A 24,182-nucleotide genomic window follows, 5' to 3' on the forward strand; every position below is an offset into this window, starting at 1 on the left:
ATGCATTCCTAAAACGTTTTCCACAATAACCTCATCCATGGTGGAATCCTGCTTGCCATGTGGCACAGAGGGCTCAAAAATGGGCCTGGGATGCTTTCCTTAGGTATTCCACACTCTCGAACCGCTCGCTTTCCAGCAGGCCAGTGCACATGCTTAGTGGGTAAGATGTCAAAGCTAGAAGGAATCTTGGATTAAGTTCACAACCAGCATATCTTCTACCACCATTTCCAAAGTCATATGGGACAAGATTCGAAAGGTCAGTGGGCAATATAATTCTGTCTCAGTTTCAATCTTGCTCTCTGATGGCCAGGAAGTAGCTGATACCTAGAACATTGCCAATACTCTGGGTGAAAGCTTTAGCTTGGTATCTGGCACTTCTGCTTCTTCCTCCACCTTCTTAGCCATCAAGACTCGGACAGAGCAATCACCTCTTTCCTTTTGAGCTGATTGTCTCATCGCTTTAAGCTGGTGGAACTCAAACTGGCCCTTCATCAGTCTGATAGTACATCGGTTAGACCTGATGACGTTCACTGTGAAATGCTGAGCCATCTATCGCATGTGTCTCTTGCTGTTATTTTGATTATTTTTAATCAGAACTTGCAGTAGAACGTTTTTACTGATGCCTGGTGCCAGGCTATTGTCCTACCTTTCTCTAAGCCTGGGTAGGATCCTAAGATTCCTTCAAACTGTCGCCCAATTGCTTTAACGAGCTGTCTCTGTAACACCTCATTGAGGATGATTAATGCTCATCTTGTGTGGTTCCTCAAATCAAACCTCCTCTCACCCACCCATTGTGGATTCCAATAACAGCTCTCCACAATGGACCACCTGATTTGACTTGAAACGTCAATCAGAGAATTCTTTCTCAAACGACAACACCTTGTATCGATGTTCTTTGACATTAAGAAGGCTTATAATACAACATGGAGAGACCTCCATATATGTGGGTTATATGGCCATTTGCCCATTTGTTAAAATACAGCGTGTTCAGAAAGTCACTGTGCACTTATATATTTATTAATGGACAAGCGATTCCAAGATCGTGTGGGTTTGACACTTTCCCCTTTTTTTGTACAGCAACTAGGAGTCCCTCGGGTCTGTGTTTTGAGTGTCACACTTTTAAGTATAAAGATAAATTTCACCACTGAACAACTCCCTCTTACTGTTGCAGATGGACTCTTTTTCAATGACTTTTGCATCTCGCATCAGTCGTCAAACATGAGGTATATTGAGTGACAGCTACAGACTGCCCTCAGTCATTTACTAAAGTGGACCACAGCAAACGGCTTTAATTTCTCTTCTCTCTCTAAAACTGTTTGCATGCACTTTTACCACCAACAGGGTATTCAGTCTGATCCTGAACTCTGTATTGGTGAAGTTGTGCTACCTGCAGTCTCTGAGACAAAGTTCTTAGGGCTTATCTTTGACCATAAGCTGACCTTTATACCACATTTAAAGCAGCTATGGGTCAAATGTACAAGAGCACTGAACATCCTCCATGTCCTCTGTTCCACCACTTGGGGGGAGGGGATTTACATTCAGTGCTAAACATATATCTTGCTTCTATTCAATCAAAACACAACTATGGATCACTGGTCTATGGCCCTGCCAGATCTTTGGCCTTAAAGATGTTAGACCCCATTCATCATTAAGGACTTCAGTTCTGCATTGTTGCTCCTCCACTGTTTGCAACTGTCTTGACTGTATGCTTCTAAACTTCATTCTTTACCAAAGCATCCCACCTGGAGTTGTGTATTCCTTCCTGGGTGGGCCATACTTTTTCAGAACAGATGATCTGTCATTGCTCCATTTGACCTTTGTATCCAGGTGCAATTGGATGAATTGGGTCTGTCCTTGGATAACATTGCTGTGTCTACTGGTTAGCCCATCCCACCATGGCTTCTTACAGTCCCCAGATGTGACCTATCTTTAAGAGTTCTGAGAAAAGCAGACACTCGCAATTGGAAATACTGTCTGTTATTTGCTGAACATCTTTCGAACCATCTGTATAAATACAAATGGAAGGATGGTTTGAAAGATGACTGTGTGGGCTCTGCCATGGTTTGTTGTGGTTCAGTGGTTGTATGCAGAATCCTCTCTACGACTTCTGTGTTCACTGCTGAACTGTACGTCATTTCTCTTACCCTGGATCACATAGAAGCTAAGCAGTACTTAAACTACACTATTTATACTGACTCGCTTAGTTCATTACTGGCCCCCGGAATTGCTTCATTGTAGTTCACACCCTGTTCTCGCAGACATTCAAAACCGACTGGTCCATTTCTCTTTAACATCTACTTCTATCCAGTCTTTCTGGATACTGGGCCATGTTGGTATTCACAGGAACAAGCTTTGCAACACTGCAGCTAAGTTTATCTGCTCTGGCACTATTACTGCTGTGCCTGTTCCATACATGGACTATAGTCCTGTATTCAAGGCTCGGCTCCATGCCAGCTGGCATTCGACTTGGAGTGAGCAATGTGAAAACAAGCTTTTCCTAATAAAACCCTATATTGTACTTTGGCCGTCTTGTTACCATAAGGATCGGAAAGAGAAAGTTGTTCTAACTAGACTACGCCATTGGTCACAGTTTTTTAACTCATCCTTTTATTTTATCTGGAACTGATGCACCAGTGTGTAGTTTGTGTAACACTCAAATCACTGTAAGCCACATTTTACTTTCCTGCCATCGTTACGACTCTATGACGACACCATTTTAAACATGTTCTGTCCCAAGGTTTATCCATAATGTTAGTGTTACTGGTGATGGTGACACTGTCCATCTTGGTAATGTTTTTAGTTTTTTAAAGGCCATTAATCTTTTTAATGCTGTTTAAGTTTTTAATTTATACATTACACCTTTTTAATGTGGCTTCATTTTAAAAATCACAGTTCATCTAGTTCGATTTGAAATTAGAAACTGGCCGTAACATCAAATAACTCAAAACCAGGACTGGAAAGGCCAACTTCAGGTGACTAACACTGCTGTTTGAGCTACCTGTTAGTCATCCTGCCGAGTTATTATTAAAATTTTGCTTCAAGTCTTTCAGAACTTTTACTCTTTGGAAATGGCCATAATGTCAAATAACTCAGAATCAAGACTGGAAAAGCAATCTTCGTGTGACTGATTGTGGTTTTTGTACTTACCTGTTAGTCTTCCTGGTGAGTTATAATAATTACAGTTATGCTACAGAAAGTCCTTTACAACATGTATTACTGTAGTTTTTCTCTTCACATTGTAAACTAGATGTAAACATTGGTTTTATACTATTTATGTTTTTTTTAAACTTTGTTTTGTTTTACCTTAATTTCCTTTTATGAACTTTACAATATTTACTTTTAATTTTAACTTTTTTACTGGATGTTTAACACAGATAACTTAGCTGCTTTGTGTCATAAAACACCAAATCAACGAACCAACCATGTTTTCCCATTATGTTTTTTAAACTAGTTGTATGATTTAGTGTAATCTCCTGTAATTGGTCTTCAGTTGAATAACAAATTAACCTTAGTTGTAGTTTGCACTGAAAGGGCTCATAACCATTTTTATTTTATTAATTTAGGTAATATTTTTCTTATAACTTACATGGTTGATCGAACTCCTTCACATAACTGAAAAGCAGTTTTTGGGATGTTCCAGTTAAGGTGAGTTACAATGTGGTTAAATCAATTTTTTTCAGGACCACCCTGAGAAGTTGTGTATGAACTTGACTGGAATGTTCCTGTTAAGTGGATGTGTCGTTCTATAAAACCATCAATTTATTTATGAATCAGAATTGTTTGTAAGGAAAATCTTTAGGATTGGAGTGTGAACTACAGGAAGTTCAACAGGAAACTTATATTGAAATGATTTTATTTTCAATAACTGCTGGAGTGGCACATCCAGTTTTTACAAAACTTTTAATACATTTATGCTAAACAAAGTATGTTTTATTTCTAATAGTTGTTTTAATATTTGGCTGTTCTAGGTTTTGTTATTCCATAAGTCACATTGTATCACTAGTTTGTTGTGGACATGAATAAAGTAAATATTCTGGCTATTTTCTGTCTTTCCTACAAAACTTTTATAAAATAGTTTTCATCTGTTCTACTGATGCTGTAATATCAGAAGCCTATGATGGTTTTTAATCAACAGTTTACATGTTCTTTAGTAATTTCCGTACACTGAATTCAACAGTGACAGATATTTTTCACCACCAGTTACAGATTTTTCACAAAATGTGTACTTTTACATAAGTGAATTATTTTCATAGAAATTGTATCACGTTTTGTTACACTTAAAATGTTTACAATCACTGGTTAGAGATTTCTCTAGAAAACCATGATGTAGGTCTTATTGAACTTTCTAGAACCCACGAGAAACACACCACTAGCATGTAAACAGGTCGCATGATGTTTCATTTCTTAATAGTGCACATACTTTGACACTGATGTTTCTTTTCAGTATTATTTATTAGTTGCTGTAGCAACAAGAGTTGTAAATGACCAATCCACTTCTGTTATACTTGTGGTACATTTGTTACAAAAAACAAAGGCAAAACATCACAGAATTTGTTGAATTATGCTTATTTTGGAATCGAGCTTGTGGACCAAGATGAACCATGGACTCCATGCAAAGTTTGCACCATTTGTGTCAAACAATTGAGACAATGGACTACAAATAAGAAAGGGAATTTTTATTTTTGCTAATGTAATGTTCAAGGCTAGAAATAAAAAGTAAATTTCTTATCCAAACCTTCAGTCTGCTGTGTGAGACCTGATGTACACGTACTCACTTCAAAACCTTCAGTCTGCTGTGTGAGACCTGATGTACACGTACTCACTTCAAAACCTTCAGTCTGCTGTGTGAGACCTGATGTACACGCACTCACTTCAAAACCTTCAGTCTGCTGTGTGAGACCTGATGTACACGCACTCACTTCAAAACCTTCAGTCTGCTGTGTGAGACCTGATGTACACGTACTCACTTCAAAACCTTCAGTCTGCTGTGTGAGACCTGATGTACACGCTCACTTCAAAACCTTCAGTCTGCTGTGTGAGACCTGATGTACACGTACTCACTTCAAAACCTTCAGTCTGCTGTGTGAGACCTGATGTACATTACTCACTTCAAAACCTTCAGTCTGCTGTGTGAGACCTGATGTACACGCATACTCACTTCAAAACCTTCAGTCTGCTGTGTGAGACCTGATGTACACGTACTCACTTCAAAACCTTCAGTCTGCTGTGTGAGACCTGATGTACACGCACTCACTTCAAAACCTTCAGTCTGCTGTGTGAGACCTGATGTACACGTACTCACTTCAAAACCTTCAGTCTGCTGTGTGAGACCTGATGTACACGTACTCACTTCAAAACCTTCAGTCTGCTGTGTGAGACCTGATGTACACGTACTCACTTCAAAACCTTCAGTCTGCTGTGTGAGACCTGATGTACACGTACTCACTTCAAAACCTTCAGTCTGCTGTGTGAGACCTGATGTACACGTACTCACTTCAAAACCTTCAGTCTGCTGTGTGAGACCTGATGTACACGTACTCACTTCAAAACCTTCAGTCTGCTGTGTGAGACCTGATGTACACGTACTCACTTCAAACCTTCAGTCTGCTGTGTGAGACCTGATGTACACGTACTCACTTCAAAACCTTCAGTCTGCTGTGTGAGACCTGATGTACACGTACTCACTTCAAAACCTTCAGTCTGCTGTGTGAGACCTGATGTACACGTACTCACTTCAAAACCTTCAGTCTGCTGTGTGAGACCTGATGTACACGTACTCACTTCAAAACCTTCAGTCTGCTGTGTGAGACCTGATGTACACGTACTCACTTCAAAACCTTCAGTCTGCTGTGTGAGACCTGATGTACACGAACTCACTTCAAAACCTTCAGTCTGCTGTGTGAGACCTGATGTACACGTACTCACTTCAAAACCTTCAGTCTGCTGTGTGAGACCTGATGTACACGTACTCACTTCAAAACCTTCAGTCTGCTGTGTGAGACCTGATGTACACGTACTCACTTCAAAACCTTCAGTCTGCTGTGTGAGACCTGATGTACACGTACTTACTTCACCAGAGACTTCATACAGTTTCATCTAATATCAGTAGAAATGATGATTCAACCTGAAACATCTGGTGAATTACAACTTGTCACACAAGGCAGACTTAATAATTTAGTGAGAGAATTGGCCCTTCAAAGGATCCTCCAGAGATTTTGAGGTTCAGGCTTTGGGCTAACAATTGACTTTCTCCAAGGACATCATTTTACTCGTATAGAAATTTTTAAAAAGTCATTCATACCATACTTTTCACAAGAAGGTTTACTGGTTTATTACATTTCTTAAAAGACTTGAGAACAAATTGTTACGGCTTTAATGAAAAACATTATTTCGGTTTGAAAGTGAAAGGAAATTATTAACTTCACAATAAGAATAAAGATCGAAGCTTGTTCTATAGTTGGACGTTTTGTGTAAAAATTCCCTTCTTTAAAACTACTTTATAATAACATTTTCCACTTTAGAAGTTCAGTAACATCGTAAAACTATTTTATAATAACACTTTCCACTTTAGAAGTACAGTAAAATCGGAATTTTCATAGCAAATTTAATATTGACAGCCTTCCCTCTAGTCTTACACAACTAAATTAGGGTAAGCTAGCGCAGATAGCCCTCGTGTAGCTTTGCGCGAAATTCGAAAACAAAACATTGACGGTTTTCCTGAGTATTTTTTCCAGTTTAGAAAACACACAAAATGCATCTTTCTAATCCAGTAATATGGAAATATAATTCCTCACACATGTTTTTGATAAACAAGGCTATATCCTTGGTAATTTAGATTTTATGAACACCAAAAATAAAATATCTTACGCAAATTTCGGTCCATTGTTTTTATTTCTTACAATTAGTTATAAAGTATTGTGACTTTAATAAAAAAAACATGAATTGTTTGAAATTAAGCGCAAAGCAACACGATGGGCTATCTGTGCTCTGCCCACCACGGATTCCAGCAATGTAAAGTCCACAGACATGCGCTGTTTGGGGAGCAGAGGAATGGAAATCATTATATCATTTTCAAGTTTAAAAAACTCGGAATAAACTAGTTATAGATAAAGTTGTAATAACTTCTAGATTTATGAATTTTGAATGAAAATTCCTCGTTTTTTTTTTGTTTTTTCTAGCACAATAATAAAATTTTTTCAAGAGATTTTAGAAGAATACCCAAAGTGTATCTTGATAGTGTGATAACAATAGCTGAGAACAAGCTTAAATTTCGACAGGTGTATCAGTGGAACAAAAGATTCGCCTACTTTTATTTCTTTTAATTAGGTAGCAGCCTGTATATTTAATATGTTTGCATCTAACCCCCGCCTCCATTTTGGTTTATCAGGCGCATAACTTGAAGGCTTAAGTAGTTTTAGGAAAAATCCATTCTGAGAGTTGCTATTGGGTTAATCCTTTAGTGTAGGTGTTTTGTAGCTATATTCCATCTTGAAACGTACAAAGTTTGAAATATTACATGTGCGGAGATGCCTACTATTTCAAATGACTGAGCGTAATGATTGTAGACAGAGCCCTTTCACAGTTTTAGTCCTTTTAGATTTGCCAGAAACAAGACAATCTGGTGAAGGATCGCATTGGTGTTTCTATGCCGTTTAGAAAACGAGAAATACCCATCTACGAAAACGCTAATTGGCTGACAAGCACTGATGACGTAACTGTGGATTTCCCCCACGTACCCAGTATGGAGAAACACCGTACTCAAACTATTGGTAGACGTCGGAGATACAAATATTTTTATTATTTCAAGCACAAACATGATTATCACAAGTAGCCATTTGGACTATGACTTATTTATTATCAAAATTTATTTGTATCTCACTAGAACTTTTCTTTTCACCCATTTCAACTCCTGGGGGAACAATTTATCACTTTATTGTATAGGCCTATATAATATATAATAATTTGGGAGTTGTAACAAGTTGTAATATTTGTCTGTATGAACGTATAGTTGTAATGTATACACCAAAATCGTAATGATTACGCTCAAATCGTAATGGTTGGCATCTCTGCATGTGTAACCCCAAAAAACTGTTCTAAACCAATCGTTACAGGCTGTACATACATAAAACATCATTGTATGTAGTTGTTTCTCTACTGTACAATATTAGTAGATTAACTTGTAATAAACAAAATAAGAAAAACATCAAGTAATTTTCAGTATTTAGCCTTTCTAGTTGTAACGTAAGACTTTTCTACAATATAGAATAACTTAAAGGAACAAACTGAAGCAGCTAATATATATATATTATTGTGTCAATTTACTGTTTGTTTGATTATTATTCCAACAGTTATTATTGTGTCAGTTTATTGTTATGTTTAAAAACAATTGATTTTACCTCACCGAATCTATATGTTTGAAGATGGTGTTTCATGTTAACCCTCGTGGATGATGAAACGATTTTCAAGCTTAGATAAGGTTAAGAAATGTTATTATTTACTCGTGGATAAAACAAATATTATTCTTGTTACTAAATTTCTCAAGTGTTTTTGTTCAAATAAATAAACACTCTTTTATTGTATAATATGACACGTTATTTATGGAACTCGAAGCCAGATGAGTTATTTGCCAATGTTTTAGTGTCTAAGTTAATATTTTACCTACAAGTAACTTCTTACAAATTAATATTTCGTTCACAGTATCCTTCTCCTAACGGAATATCAAAACCTTAATTAGTTGGAAGTGAGCTTGTTTGGATGCACAAACGTTTCTTAGATACACTCTTTAAACTTATAGACATAAGTTAAACCCTGCTTTTCATAGTCGTCCAACTAGGTATTATATTGTTATTTTTTATGAACTTTATAAAAACGGCCTTGGGTTATTGTATTCAATAATTAACACTCTCTCTTACACGGGCCTGGCATGGCCTAGCGCGTTAAGGCGTGCGCATCGTAATCTGAGGGTCGCGGGTTCGCGCCCGAGTCGCGCCAAACATGCTCGCCCTCCCAGCCGTGGGGGCGTTATAATGTGATGGTCAATCCCACTTTTCGTTGGTAAAAGAGTAGCCCAAGAGTTGGCGGTGGGTGGTGATGACTAGCTGCCTTCCCTCTAGTCTTACACTGCTAAATTAGGGACGGCTAGCACAGATAGCCCTCGAGTAGCTTTGTGCGAAATTCCAAAACAAACAAACAAACAAACTCTCTTACAGTGACATCTAGAAATATTAGTTACTGCTTTTCTTATAGCTAAGCCACATCGGGCTGTCTGCTGAGCCCACCGAGGGGATCCAGTGTAATTCTGTAGACTTACCGCTGTACTAGCGTGGGGTAGATTAGTTAACAGAGTCGTTAGAGAAAATGTGTGTACATGTTGTAATTATATTGAAACACTTGCTATCGACAAGGAACAGAAAAGGTTGATAAATTTGATGATTTATTATCAAAATACAAAATCAATGAACTCAACTTACATAAATGTTTGTTATTTAATAAAAACAAGCGAAATGGATTTTTGCATACCATCAATCATGTATTATTCAGCACATTTCCTTATGAACCTTCCCTTACTTTCTTTTATGACTATCATACGTCTCACGACCACCCCTGCACATTACCAAATGTAGTCCGAATCTGGCTTGACGTACCTTTGAAAACATTTCCTGTTTTAAAAGTGAACTCCGTTTGGATAAAGGATACGATCTATTTGTTTAGAGAGAACTTGAAGACGTGTCGCCACAAAAGAAATGACCTACATCCAAGTTGTTGATTTCTTAAACAGGGAATGGTGTCCTGTTGTTTATATGAAATATTTACACTGCGCTGTTCACAGAATAACTTAACATTACTGTCGAGATTATCCGAGCGATATTCAAAGAACATTCTGATAATACAATTATGAAAGAAAAAATGTCACTTGTTAAAAATCACTTAGGATACATAATAAAGATATTGGCATAATAAACGTATGAAACATACGGACTGGCGAAGATGTTGGTATAATGAAATAACATGAAAAAACCTATTGGTTTGGTGTGTAACAAGTGTTCCATAATTAATTGATGTGTATCAAGTGGAACCTAGTTTGTTTAGGACATTACATGTGGCATATTGTTGATTTGGTGTGTATCAAGTGAGAGATGGTTGGTTCAGTATATAATGTGTCATATTGTTGGTTTGGAGTTATCAAGTGGAACATAGTTGGTTTAGGACATTACATGTGGCATATTGTTGATTTGTTGTGTACCAAGTGAGACATGGTTCAGTATATAATGTGTCATATTGTTGGTTTGGAGTTATCAAGTGGAAGATAGTTTGTTTAGGACATTACATGTGGCATATTGATTTGGTGTGTATCAAGTGAGAGATGGTTGGTTCAGTATATAATATGTGTCATATTGTTGGTTTGGAGTTGTCAAGTGGAAGATAGTTTGTTTAGGACATTACATGTGGCATATTGTTGATTTGGTGTGTATCAAGTGAGAGATGGTTGGTTCAGTATATAATATGTCATATTGTTGGTTTGGAGTTGTCAAATGGAAGATAGTTTGTTTAGGACATTACATGTGGCATATTGTTGATTTGGTGTGTATCAAGTGAGAGATGGTTGGTTCAGTATATAATATGTGTCATATTGTTGGTTTGGAGTTATCAAGTGGAACATAGTTGGTTTAGGACATTACATGTGGCATATGTTGATTTGGTGTGTACCAAGTGAGACATGGTTCAGTATATAATGTGTCATATTGTTGGTTTGGAGTTATCAAGTGGAACATAGTTGGTTTAGGACATTACATGTGGCATATTGTTGATTTGTTGTGTACCAAGTGAGACATGGTTCAGTATATAATGTGTCATATTGTTGGTTTGGAGTTATCAAGTGGAAGATAGTTTGTTTAGGACATTACATGTGGCATATTGATTTGGTGTGTATCAAGTGAGAGATGGTTGGTTCAGTATATAATATGTGTCATATTGTTGGTTTGGAGTTGTCAAGTGGAAGATAGTTTGTTTAGGACATTACATGTGGCATATTGTTGATTTGGTGTGTATCAAGTGAGAGATGGTTGGTTCAGTATATAATATGTGTCATATTGTTGGTTTGGAGTTGTCAAGTGGAAGATAGTTTGTTTAGGACATTACATGTGGCATATTGTTGATTTGGTGTGTATCAAGTGAGAGATGGTTGGTTCAGTATATAATATGTGTCATATTGTTGGTTTGGAGTTATCAAGTGGAAGATAGTTTGTTTAGGACATTACATGTGCATATTGTTGATTTGGTGTGTATCAAGTGAGAGATGGTTGGTTCAGTATATAATATGTGTCATATTGTTGGTTTGGAGTTATCAAGTGGAAGATAGTTTGTTTAGGACATTACATGTGGCAAATGTTGATTTGGTGTGTACCAAGTGAGACATGGTTCAGTATATAATGTGTCATATTGTTGGTTTGGAGTTATCAAGTGGAACATAGTTGGTTTAGGACATTACATGTGGCATATTGTTGATTTGTTGTGTACCAAGTGAGAGTTGGTTCAGTATATAATATGTGTCATATTGTTGGTTTGGAGTTATCAAGTGGAACATAGTTGGTTTAGGACATTACATGTGGCATATTGTTGATTTGGTGTGTATCAAGTGAGAGATGGTTGGTTCAGTATATAATATGTGTCATATTGTTGGTTTGGAGTTATCAAGTGGAAGATAGTTTGTTTAGGACATTACATGTGGCATATTGTTGATTTGGTGTGTATCAAGTGAGAGATGGTTGGTTCAGTATATAATATGTGTCGTATTGTTGGTTTGGAGTTATCAAGTGGAAGATAGTTTGTTTAGGACATTACATGTGGCAAATGTTGATTTGGTGTGTACCAAGTGAGACATGGTTCAGTATATAATGTGTCATATTGTTGGTTTGGAGTTATCAAGTGGAACATAGTTGGTTTAGGACATTACATGTGGCATATTGTTGATTTGTTGTGTACCAAGTGAGAGTTGGTTCAGTATATAATATGTGTCATATTGTTGGTTTGGAGTTATCAAGTGGAACATAGTTGGTTTAGGACATTACATGTGGCATATTGTTGATTTGGTGTGTATCAAGTGAGAGATGATTGGTTCAGTATATAATATGTGTCATATTGTTGGTTTGGAGTTATCAAGTGGAAGATAGTTTGTTTAGGACATTACATGTGGCATATTGTTGATTTGGTGTGTATCAAGTGAGAGATGGTTGGTTCAGTATATAATATGTGTCGTATTGTTGGTTTGGAGTTATCAAGTGGAAGATAGTTTGTTTAGAGTATGGCATGTGGCATATTGTTGGTTTATGGTATGAGATGCGGCATACTGTTGGTATGGAGTGTATCAAGTGGAAGATAGTTGGTTTAGTGTATGACGTGTGGCATACTGTTGGTATGGAGTGTATCAAGTGGAAGATAGTTGGTTTAGTGTATGGCATGTGGCATACTGTTGGTATGGAGTGTATCAAGTGGAAGATAGTTGGTTTAGTGTATGACGTGTGGCATATTGTTGGTTTGGAGTGTATCAAGTGGAAGATAGTTGGTTTAGTGTATGATGTGTGGCATACTGTTGGTATGGAGTGTATCAAGTGAAAGATAGTTGGTTTAGTGTATGGCATGTGGCATATTGTTGGTATGGAGTGTATCAAGTGGAAGATAGTTGGTTTAGGGTATGACGTGTGGCATATTGTTGGTATGGAGTGTATCAAGTGGAAGATAGTTGGTTTAGGGTATGACGTGTGGCATATTGTTGGTTTGGAGTGTATCAAGTGGAAGATAGTTGGTTTAGTGTATGATGTGTGGCATACTGTTGGTATGGAGTGTATCAAGTGGAAGATAGTTGGTTTAGTGTATGGCATGTGGCATACTGTTGGTATGGAGTGTATCAAGTGGAAGATAGTTGGTTTAGTGTATGACGTGTGGCATATTGTTGGTTTGGAGTGTATCAAGTGGAAGATAGTTGGTTTAGTGTATGACGTGTGGCATATTGTTGGTTTGGAGTGTATCAAGTGGAAGATAGTTGGTTTAGTGTATGATGTGTGGCATACTGTTGGTATGGAGTGTATCAAGTGGAAGATAGTTGGTTTAGTGTATGGCATGTGGCATACTGTTGGTATGGAGTGTATCAAGTGGAAGATAGTTGGTTTAGTGTATGACGTGTGGCATACTGTTGGTATGGAGTGTATCAAGTGGAAGATAGTTGGTTTAGTGTATGACGTGTGGCATACTGTTGGTATGGAGTGTATCAAGTGGAAGATAGTTGGTTTAGTGTATGGCATGTGGCATACTGTTGGTATGGAGTGTATCAAGTGAAAGATAGTTGGTTTAGTGTATGATGTGTGGCATACTGTTGGTATGGAGTGTATCAAGTGGAAGATAGTTGGTTTAGTGTATGGCATGTGGCATACTGTTGGTATGGAGTGTATCAAGTGGAAGATAGTTGGTTTAGTGTATGACGTGTGGCATATTGTTGGTTTGGAGTGTATCAAGTGGAAGATAGTTGGTTTAGTGTATGATGTGTGGCATACTGTTGGTATGGAGTGTATCAAGTGGAAGATAGTTGGTTTAGTGTATGATATGTGGCATACTGTTGGTATGGAGTGTATCAAGTGGAAGATAGTTGGTTTAGTGTATGGCATGTGGCATACTGTTGGTATGGAGTGTATCAAGTGGAAGATAGTTGGTTTAGTGTATGACGTGTGGCATATTGTTGGTTTGGAGTGTATCAAGTGGAAGATAGTTGGTTTGAGTGTATGATGTTGTGCATACTGTTGGTATGGAGTGTATCAAGTGGAAGATAGTTGGTTTAGTGTATGACGTGTGGCATACTGTTGGTATGGAGTGTATCAAGTGGAAGATAGTTGGTTTAGTGTATGACGTGTGGCATATTCTTGGTTTAGGGTGTGGCATGTGGGATAATGTTGGTATAGTGTGTATCAAGTGAAAGAGTGTATAAAATATATTACCGTTTCTCTGTAGCTTATGGCACTGTAGTCATGGAAACTTAAGATACTATTGTGTTTGAACTTGTACTTTCATCTATGTATATCGTTGTTTATCATAAAAAAATACACAGAAAAGCCGGAAAACCCAAGCTTACCACCCATGTTCCTTCATCAGATAATTATACTTCATTTATAACAGTTACAATGAGTTAAACAGAAAGATATAGGCTAATTTCATTCATATAACTACTTATACCAGTTAATCGTTTTGTTAAGTGTCTGATATGTGGAACTGAATCCAACCTCATGAAGGAACAAACAAAACTATTACGCTTTGTTGTTGTAAATTAAAACAAAGTGCAATAGTAGAAATGTTTTGTTATGTATTCTTTTGAGGTTCATAATGTGGCTTAGAAACAACCAATAAACAAAGATTAGATGTGACACATGGAGTAAAACCTGTCCATTGTCTTGTTGTTGAGGTACTTTACAATGTATATATAGTAATTGAGTTGAATCGAACAATCAATTTCACGGTTTACTGCGCACTATCGTCAGCAAATGTTCCTTATTATCTAAATGAGTGTTTCTTAGATTGGGGTCTGTATGTCACGTTCGGAACTTCATAAAAATATACGAAATATACAAACCCATACAGAATATGTTTCATTTCAATGCTATTATAATTTTCTTTACAAATCAAGATAACCGAGCAAAACCAATTTGAAATATCGTTTTAACATCTCTGTACATGTACTTTGATATCTTATATTTGTACCATTAAAAAAAAAGAGAGAAATGCTTGAAAAAAAAGTTGAAAGACGTTCGTTGTTTCAATTTCGCACAAAGCTACTTGAGGGCTATCTGCGCTAGCCGTCCCTAATTTAGCAATGTAAGGCTAGAGGGAAGGCAGCTAGTCATCACCTCCCATCACCAACTCTTGGGCTACTCTTTTACCAACGAATAGTAGGATTGACTGTCACATTATACACCCCCACGGCTAGGAGGGCGAGCATGTTTGGTGCAACTGGGGTTCGAACCCGCGACCCTTAGATTATGAGTCGAATGCCTTAACCTACCTGCCCATACTGGGTCAGTTGAAAGTCAAAATCTGAATATTCTAACTCCATAAACTTTTGCCTGTCCCACCAAGAGAGGAAATTTCAAACTTCACACCTACTCTAACTCAAAATATTATTAGGTTATCCAGAAACAAATATTATTTTTGAACTGCGTAGTTTGGAAAAGTATAAACCAGTTTTGTGAAACATGTTTTAACCAAAGTAAACACCATTTGCTTCAACACACTTTTGCCAACGTGTAATGATATTGTTTACGCCCGTGCAGTATAAATCAGAGTTTCTATGGTCAATGTACTCCCTGAATGTTTCTGCAGTTGTCTGGTTTTGAAAGTGTTTATTGTTAAAAAAGTTGTCAAAGTGCTTGAAAAAATAAAAATCTGTAGTGGAAAGGTCTGGGGAATAAGGTGGATGAAGTAGAATCTCTATTCCGAATTCGTTCAATTTTTTGGAGCGTCATCCTTGACAGGTCTTATAATGCCGATTTTGTTGATTTTCAGTTAGCTCATGTGGAACCCACTTATCTTACTTTTTGTCTTTCCAATTGATTGATTTGCTTTTGCGTAACTTTTCTGGAAGCTCACGTACTGTTGTGTGAGGGTCTGTCTTAACTGCTTTCCTTAAGGTGTTTTCATCTAATGATGACTTCCTTCCATGACCTTCGTGGTCTTCAAGACTTTCATCTCCATGTCGAAACCTTTGGAACCAACGCTGAACTGTACGTTCAGCACCAGATCCATGGCCAAATTTCTGGTTGATGTTCCATGTAGTTTCGGTAGCTTTTGTCCAAGTTTGATGTCGTAGAGGAAAATCAGACAAAAGTCATTCTTATTCATGCTGTCTTGGGAGTTGCAAAACTTTTCTGAGTGGAGTTGAAACAGCAGACAATTAAGACACCTTGTAAGCAACGAACGTTGAATTAAACCAACCAAACAATGATAAGGTACTCAATATTCAGCTTCTAAATGTCACTGTGAGAATTCTGACATTTATTTCTGGAAACGTAGTAGTTAATAATGTAACATGGATAAGAAAATGGATTATATTAGCTAACAACGTCGTAAATGGAAGTTGTTAGTTAGCAGTGTTGTGTGTAATACTGCTATTAAAACAAAAAAAATTCATCACGAGTCAGGCAGTTGTTAACAGAAAACGTGTAGATGTCTTGAAGTTGATCAAAATATGACGTCATTAAAAATCAGTAGATAACCAGTGAAATTATTTTGTTTCCTCGACGTTTCGCCTTACGACTGTTTCGGTTTGTTGTCTTACTTACAGAATGTGTAAGATACTACAGTCTGAAAATATAAAATGATAAATGTATCTCGTTGTAATCTGACAGCAAATTATTTGCAAAAATCTTAAAGTAAAACTTCGAGGAGACAAAAACTCCATTGGTTACTGGCTTTTTCTCTTTTTTTTTACTAAGAATATTTATACACCAATGTGTGTTACGCTACCTAAAGTTCACAAAACAGACAATACACAACATATAAAATTAAATTTTTCTGAAAAACTGAGAAACATTAAGTAGCGCTAGTCCCACGAACCATAAGAATTATTTCACACAGTCTCTCTGTAGAGACTGTAGAACCAAGAAACTAAAAAAATTATCCCCAGCTTCTTTGTAGGTTCAAGAAATCACAATGGTTTCCAGAGCTTTTCTGTTGGTCCTAAAATCGAGAATGGTGTCTCCAACTTATCTGTATGTCCCACAAACGTCGTTGGTATCCCTAGCTTCTCTGTAGGTAATCAGCAATTGCGGAAGTTGTCCCCAGCTTTTCTCCAGGTTTCAGAAATCATGAATATTGTTTTAAGCTTCTCTATAGGTCTTATAATTCATGAATATTATGCAAGTCCCGGCAAATCACGAGGGCTGTCCCTAACTTCTCTGTATGTCTCATAAACTACGTTGGTGTCCTTAAATTCTCTGCAGGTACCATAAACTGAAAACTTAATTTGAGATGAGTTTAGCGGGCCTTGAGAGCCGCCCTTGACTGTTATTTACATAAACGTTATTTGTACCCACATTTCATTAACGGTTTTGTTTACGTTGTGATAGATTTTTCCTGTTGGTCCTTTTATTAATAGAATAAAACCGTGTATGACAAAATGAGTTGCAGTTAGGAAAATAAGGGGAGATAATAATAATTAAAAAACATAAAATAAGATAAATAACTCGGTTAATAAAGAAATAAAACAAAAATTAATAAATATTCTACAAGTGTTAGGCGTATAAGCCGACAAATATCATGCCATGTTTGAAAACAACAGGAAGTGTAGATCATAACTCTTATAACACATAAGGACATCATGTCAAAACATTCTTACTAAAAAACAAAACAAAAGATTAACATCAACAGTAAGTCACACATCAGTAACTATAGTTAACACTAATAGGTCACTAGACTGCTGTACGCTTTAAGATCCAGATCAAACGACGTTCAGAGTCATTTCACGCAGTTTTTCCAGGCTATCTCAGACTTTTACCCTCAGGGAGTCACGAATGGAATTAGAGGTTAAACTTGTGAGAAGAAATTTAAGAAATTACTCTGGCATTGTATGGATGGTTACAATTGTTGTGCTTTTAGGTTACAGCTTTGAAATATACCATTTTTTCTTTTTTTTCTTTTGGTACGATTTCGACAGTCGTGAGTGAGATCATCTCGCTTAGGCCTACTTTAACTCATAATCCGAACGACATTTTATGACGTTATTGCATATTTAGACAACGTATCGCTCTACCATCTAAAACGAGGCTGGAATCCACCACAAAAACCTGAATAATTTAAAAATACTATCAGCATTATATAAATGTGACTGAACTGCCCAAAGAAACGCAAGAATTTACAAAACTTTACCTGCAGGAGCAAAATCCTTATGTTTAACAGAGATGGTTTCTAACATCGAGAACATTGCTGTCGTGAGTATAATATAATATAATAGTATGAGGTGAAAGGCCTAGTTCGCACTAGAGATAGAAGATGTAGTGTGGTTGACATATTCTTATATATTATTATTTGGTTTCACTCGTAAGTTCTTAGAAATAATATTAACATTTTCATGGATGAGTTACGAATCAGTAAGAAGTAATATGTTAAGTGTAAGCTTTTGGTCTGTAGTGATTTATTTTTTGTTGTTTGTTTGTTATTAAGTACAAAGCTACTGTCCACTGCGATTATCGAAACTTAGCGTTACAAGCTCTCAGATTTGCAGCTGATTGCCAGTGGCCTGTTTATTTGCGAGTTTAATTTTTACATCAATCCAGTTAGTCATTTGAGTACAAAAGAGCAAATTACTTCAACATTTTTGCATAACACAGAATTCATGGTGTCCATATGTTGTTTGTTTGTTATGCGAAACATGCTGTTGCAGTTATGGGACTACTTTCTGTTTCCTTAGGCTTAGTTCAAGAACCAGATTATGTAACACTACATTTACTTTTGTTACTGAACTTTTGTTAATAATTAACCTGTACGTACATGATTATGGATCATTTCTTCATAAGTAAACGGTGCTTACGTGATCATGGAATTAGTCCAAGATGACATGTGTTCCAAATGTCCACCGCCGTTATCAATCTGTTTGTGGTATTATAAGTACGGGTGTTGTAACCATCTTTGTTCAGATGTTGAATATTCACTGTTGCCAGTAGTTACAAAATGCCAGAATTTCTTTGATCTGTGATTTTTTTACACAATCTCTGCATGGAAAACAGGATTTACCAAAATGAAAAACGTATTTAAAAGTTACTTTTATTACATTTAGATGTTATGCTTACGAACTTATAAATACTTAATTATTTTAATTTATTTTAATGGCTGTAAGACAATAAACTCATTTGCAATGGAGAAAAACTAAAATTATTGAGGGGTAATTAGGTATACATCTATTACTTTCCACGAAACGAGCTTAAAAAAAAAAAAAGAACAAAAACTAACAAATATTTAAACCAAAACAGAAATATATAAGTTCTTCTTTCCTTACTTTACGCTTCAACTTCATTTAAACTTGCGAAGATAAAAGGATAGATGTGAGGAAGAGCCGCCATTTTATTTACAACCAAACGCTATGGACGTTATGATTAGAGAAAACGAAATAAGCAAACCAATGAAATACGAGCTTTCAGTGAAAGTATTTCTAGGTTGTTGCTGTTTTTACCATTTCCATAAATTGAAGATGGTGGATCATGATTCTCCAGATATAGAATTAGGCTATTTTTCTGCTTACCATTCCTGCCTACATGTGAAATCTGGTTATTATTATAAACAAAAGTGAAAGTTATTTTGATAAATTATCTCTACCAGATGGTGGTTTGGTTTGAATTTCGCGCAAAGCTACACGAGGGCTATCTGCGATAGCCATCCCTAATTTAGCAATGTAAGACTAGACGGAAGGCACCACCCACCGCCAACTCTTGAGCTACTCTTTTACCAACGAATAGTGGGGTTGATCGTCACATCATAACGTCCCCACAACTGAAAGACCGAACATGTTTGGTGCGAAGGGGATTCGAACCCACGACCCTCAGATTACGAGTCGAGTGCCTTAACCACCTGGTCATGCCGGGCCACCAGATGGTGAGAAATGGTTACTGGTTTGTTACAGGATGGTTGAGTATTTGTATTTAAATGGGAACTGTGCTACAGGGTTGTTATGAAGATTTAGTATAACATGCACGTAACGAATGGACTGGAATGATGTAATGAGACTCGAAAGCCGTTTTAATATAACACAGTCAACTCTATATATACTTCTAATATGCATATTTGACATTATGAGTTACTTTCTATCTTCATATGCGAATTCACTAGTTGTTGAATATCTCAGGGTTTGGAGGAACTCATTAAAATGTGAATATTTCAGCAGTTGATGTTACAATTTTCCAACTTATTTTGGCGTTCATTTTTGTCGCATCACAACTGACCTGTTATGTTTACTTTTGAACATCAAAACATCAGTTTGTCTATTTGACGATATTATCACTCGTCGCAAAGTTTCGCTGGAATTGATATCGTCACGAGTTCGTATGCCGCACGCGCTCACGATGTGACGTTTAGTTTTCCTGATATGCTGAACCAACTCCCGAATGTCTTAATGTTTGTTTCCCTTCAAAGCTGACTATTACTGGTTTGTAGGAACAGATAACATTAATTCATGAATTTGTTACACTGTCATTGTTAGGTATTCCAGTCCATTGTAGGAACAGATAACATTAATTCATGAATTTGTTACACTGTCATTGTTAGGTATTCCAGTCCATGTAAATTACTCTCCCTTTCGCATTGCTAAGCTGTCACGTGACATGCATGTAATTCACTCTTACGATTAGGACTCCTGTGTTTCTAGAAATATTTTCTCAACAAATGGCCAAGTTAATATTTAGGGATTATTTTATACATTATAACATACATTATAAACATAACATTATAACATACATTATAAACATAACATTATAACATACATTATAAACATAACATTATAAACATAACATCATAACATACATTATAAACATAACATTATAACATACATTATAAACATAACATCATAACATACATTATAAACATAACATTATAACATACATTATAAACATAACATCATAACATACATTATAAACATAACATTATAACATACATTATAAACATAACATCATAACATACATTATAAACATAACATCATAACATACATTATAAACATAACATTATAACATACATTATAAACATAACATCATAACATACATTATAAACATAACATCATAACATACATTATAAACATAACATTATAAACATAACATCATAAACATAACATTATAACATACATTATAAACATAACATTATAACATACATTATAAACATAACATCATAACATACATTATAAACATAACATCATAACATACATTATAAACATAACATTGTAAACATACATTATAAAAATAACATTATAACATACATTATAAACATAACATTATAAGATACATTACAAACATAACATTATAACATACATTAAAAACATAACAATATAACATATATTATAAACATAACATTATAACATACATTACAAACATAACATCATAACATACATTATAAACATAACATTATAAGATACATTACAAACATAACATTATAACATACATTAAAAACATAACAATATAACATACATTATAAACATAACATTATAAACATAACATCATAAACATAACATTATAACATACATTACAAACGTAACATTGTAACATACATTACAAACATAATATTATAGCATACATTATAACATAACTGGGACAAATCTAACGTTTTCACTCTGTTTTATGGCTATTTTCATCGTTGCGTTTAACAGACACACGAAATATATATTTATTTTCAAATGATGCAAGACTATGTCTACAGGAATATAAATTTATTTTTTCGCTTTTATTTTCAGGTATTTGTGGCCTTGTACCTAGTCATACTACCCACAGTGGACGGTAGGATGAATGATCACCATCAGGTTTACACCTGGTCTTACAGTGACCAGTTTGACCCGATTATTTTATTTAGACAAGTTGGTGGTAGGGGATTGCACCTTTTTGACCTTAGCCTTGACCAATCACTTGGATTTAGGAACCATAAGCAATCCAGTCGCAACGAGTTTCTGAACAAACCAAACGTGGACGGTAACGGATTCGCAGGTCAAAGGTCAGCTGGCCAGGTTAAGGTATATCGGTACAGCGATGGAGTAGCCCACTCGTATCAGTATAGCTTTGATGATGGTGGGAAAGTTTCTTCTCTCATCTCTCAACCTGCTCGTCCATTTGTCATCTCTCAACCTGCTCGTCCATTTGTCAGCTCTTCAACAAAAGACCGTTTTGTTGACGATAATCGAACACATAATTTTCCATCATTTGGTCAGATTTATAATTTGGGCGAGAGAAGACCTCATTCTACCTTCCATATACCTCGTTCAGTGAAGGATTTCGTAACAGTGACACCTGCCGTGACCTACGGTCCTTCAGGGCTTCAGGGTCAGCAAGCGTCTCGAGGATATCGTATCAATCAGATGTTCAACGACGGAAACGTATATGGCTATAACAAGGCTGCTGGTTACGTCAGAACGTATAGCACTTCCAGGTCAGACCACCTGGATCCCACCAACGTTCAGTCAGAGATTCAACAGATCCTCAGAGGGATCACAAAAGACTTCCGTTAATCTTGTATTAAAGGAAGTCTAGAGTCGTGTAACTAAGACTTTTAGTCTCACTGGACACACGAAATATCGGTAAAAATAATGAGTAATGCAGTATTGCTAATTCTTGGTAAATGTATCTAACTGATAATGTAGGATGAGTTTCTTACACTCCACTTTCGTAACAGTGAATTTCATGTAAGGGCTAATGCATAAATTCATGTACAATTCAAGGTTTTAAAATAAACAGTATTATCCTGATTTTAGGTGTCCATCACGTTTTGACCTTTGAATACAGTCGCTGAATAAACAGTTATTGGAAAAGTCTTGATTATTCAGGGATTTCTGACTTTATGAAAGTTTTGTAAAATGTAAACTTTCGTTTCAAACGAAACTTAACACTACGAAAAAACACACACTTTTTTATTGCATAGTTTTGAACTATAGTCTATAATATATCAGTTTGAAGTAGATGTGCATGTTTTAATACAGTACTTATTAAATAAACATATTATAACAGTTTTGAACTATATGTTTGACCTGTTGGTTCAGGATATTTGCTAGCTCAACGGTGCACTTCTCTGTCACAAATTGTCACTGACTCTAACTTCATTATGGCGAGCACTTTGATGGACTTCTATATTTCAGGTTTGTTCCTGACTTCTCACTGGGCCTTGCTCATAAATTGATGAAAAAAATCTTTCTCGTTATAATTGTAACTTACAACCCGACGTTTCGTTTCCTTTCAGACTTTATCATGATGAGTCACTTTTCCGTTAGATAGTTTTTCATGACATTGTATCCTCACTCAAGTAACAAAATATTTGTGTATTTTACTAAAATCGAGTTATTAAAAAATGCTGTAAATGTGTTTACAGCGAACACCAGATAAAGGTCTTACGGTTCCTCCGGTTACAGAATAAATCAATACATAGTGTTGTACACTTGTATTCTGTCGCAGAAAAAAAAAAAAAGAGAGTTATTTTTATTGTCAAACATCAAAACGATTCTTATTAGGAAAACGTCCTTTGGAATTATACAATAAATTCACGTCACCACAATCTCAGAAGTTTTATTGAAAAATAATTTTGTTGATAACAATAGATATATAACATTAATATATGTATTTTAAAAACGAATGAAGTACCATTTACCCATTAAGGAAGATTAATATATGTATTTTAAAAACGAATGAAGTACCATTTACCCATTAAGGAAGATTAATATATGTATTTTAAAAACGAATGAAGTACCATTTACCCATTAAGGAAGATTAATATATGTATTTTAAAAACGAATGAAGTACCATTTACCCATTAAGGAAGATTAATATATGTATTTTAAAACGAATGAAGTACCATTTACCCATTAAGGAAGATTAATATATGTATTTTAAAACGAATGAAGTACCATTTACCCATTAAGGAAGATTAATATATGTATTTTAAAACGAATGAAGTACCATTTACCCATTAAGGAAGATTAATATATGTATTTTAAAAACGAATGAAGTACCATTTACCCATTAAGGAAGATTAATATATGTATTTTAAAAACGAATGAAGTACCATTTACCCATTAAGGAAGAAATCTGGAAAATGTTAGTAAAGAAAGTTCTGTTATTGTCTAAACTTTAAAACATTTTGATATAAGTACCATATAAAGTTATTATATGTTATTAACACATGCACTAAATAAACATTCTTTATAAGAGACCCAATTCTAATGAAACTTTGTTAGAAACTTCCCCTTATAATGTTGAAAAATAGTAGGTTTTATCCAATTCTAACTAAAACTTTAGGAGTTTTACAGCCAGACGGACATTAGCCAATACGTATTTCAAAAATTCTGTTATAGCATTTAATATTGGCATAAAAAAATTAACTGGTCCATCTTATAACGAAACATGGTGCTATTGTGACAAAAAACTAAATGATCTGTAATAAAAACTAGTGCAATAAACAATTTATCTATCTTG

At 35.6% G+C, this 24,182-nt stretch overlaps 1 protein-coding gene across 1 annotated transcript; it reads left to right on the forward strand.

Moving 5' to 3' along the window:
- Positions 1 to 17,432: 17,432 nt before the first annotated feature.
- LOC143228196 (uncharacterized) lies at positions 17,433 to 22,482 on the forward strand. Its single transcript, XM_076459504.1, has 2 exons — positions 17,433 to 17,966; positions 21,464 to 22,482. The coding sequence occupies exons 1-2, from the start codon at positions 17,937 to 17,939 to the stop codon at positions 22,226 to 22,228; spliced, it is 795 nt and encodes a 264-aa protein (XP_076315619.1). The 5' UTR covers positions 17,433 to 17,936; the 3' UTR covers positions 22,229 to 22,482.
- Positions 22,483 to 24,182: the final 1,700 nt, after the last annotated feature.

This window comes from Tachypleus tridentatus, chromosome 10 (assembly GCF_004210375.1).
Source record: "Tachypleus tridentatus isolate NWPU-2018 chromosome 10, ASM421037v1, whole genome shotgun sequence".
In the NCBI taxonomy this organism is placed as follows: domain Eukaryota; kingdom Metazoa; phylum Arthropoda; class Merostomata; order Xiphosura; family Limulidae; genus Tachypleus; species Tachypleus tridentatus.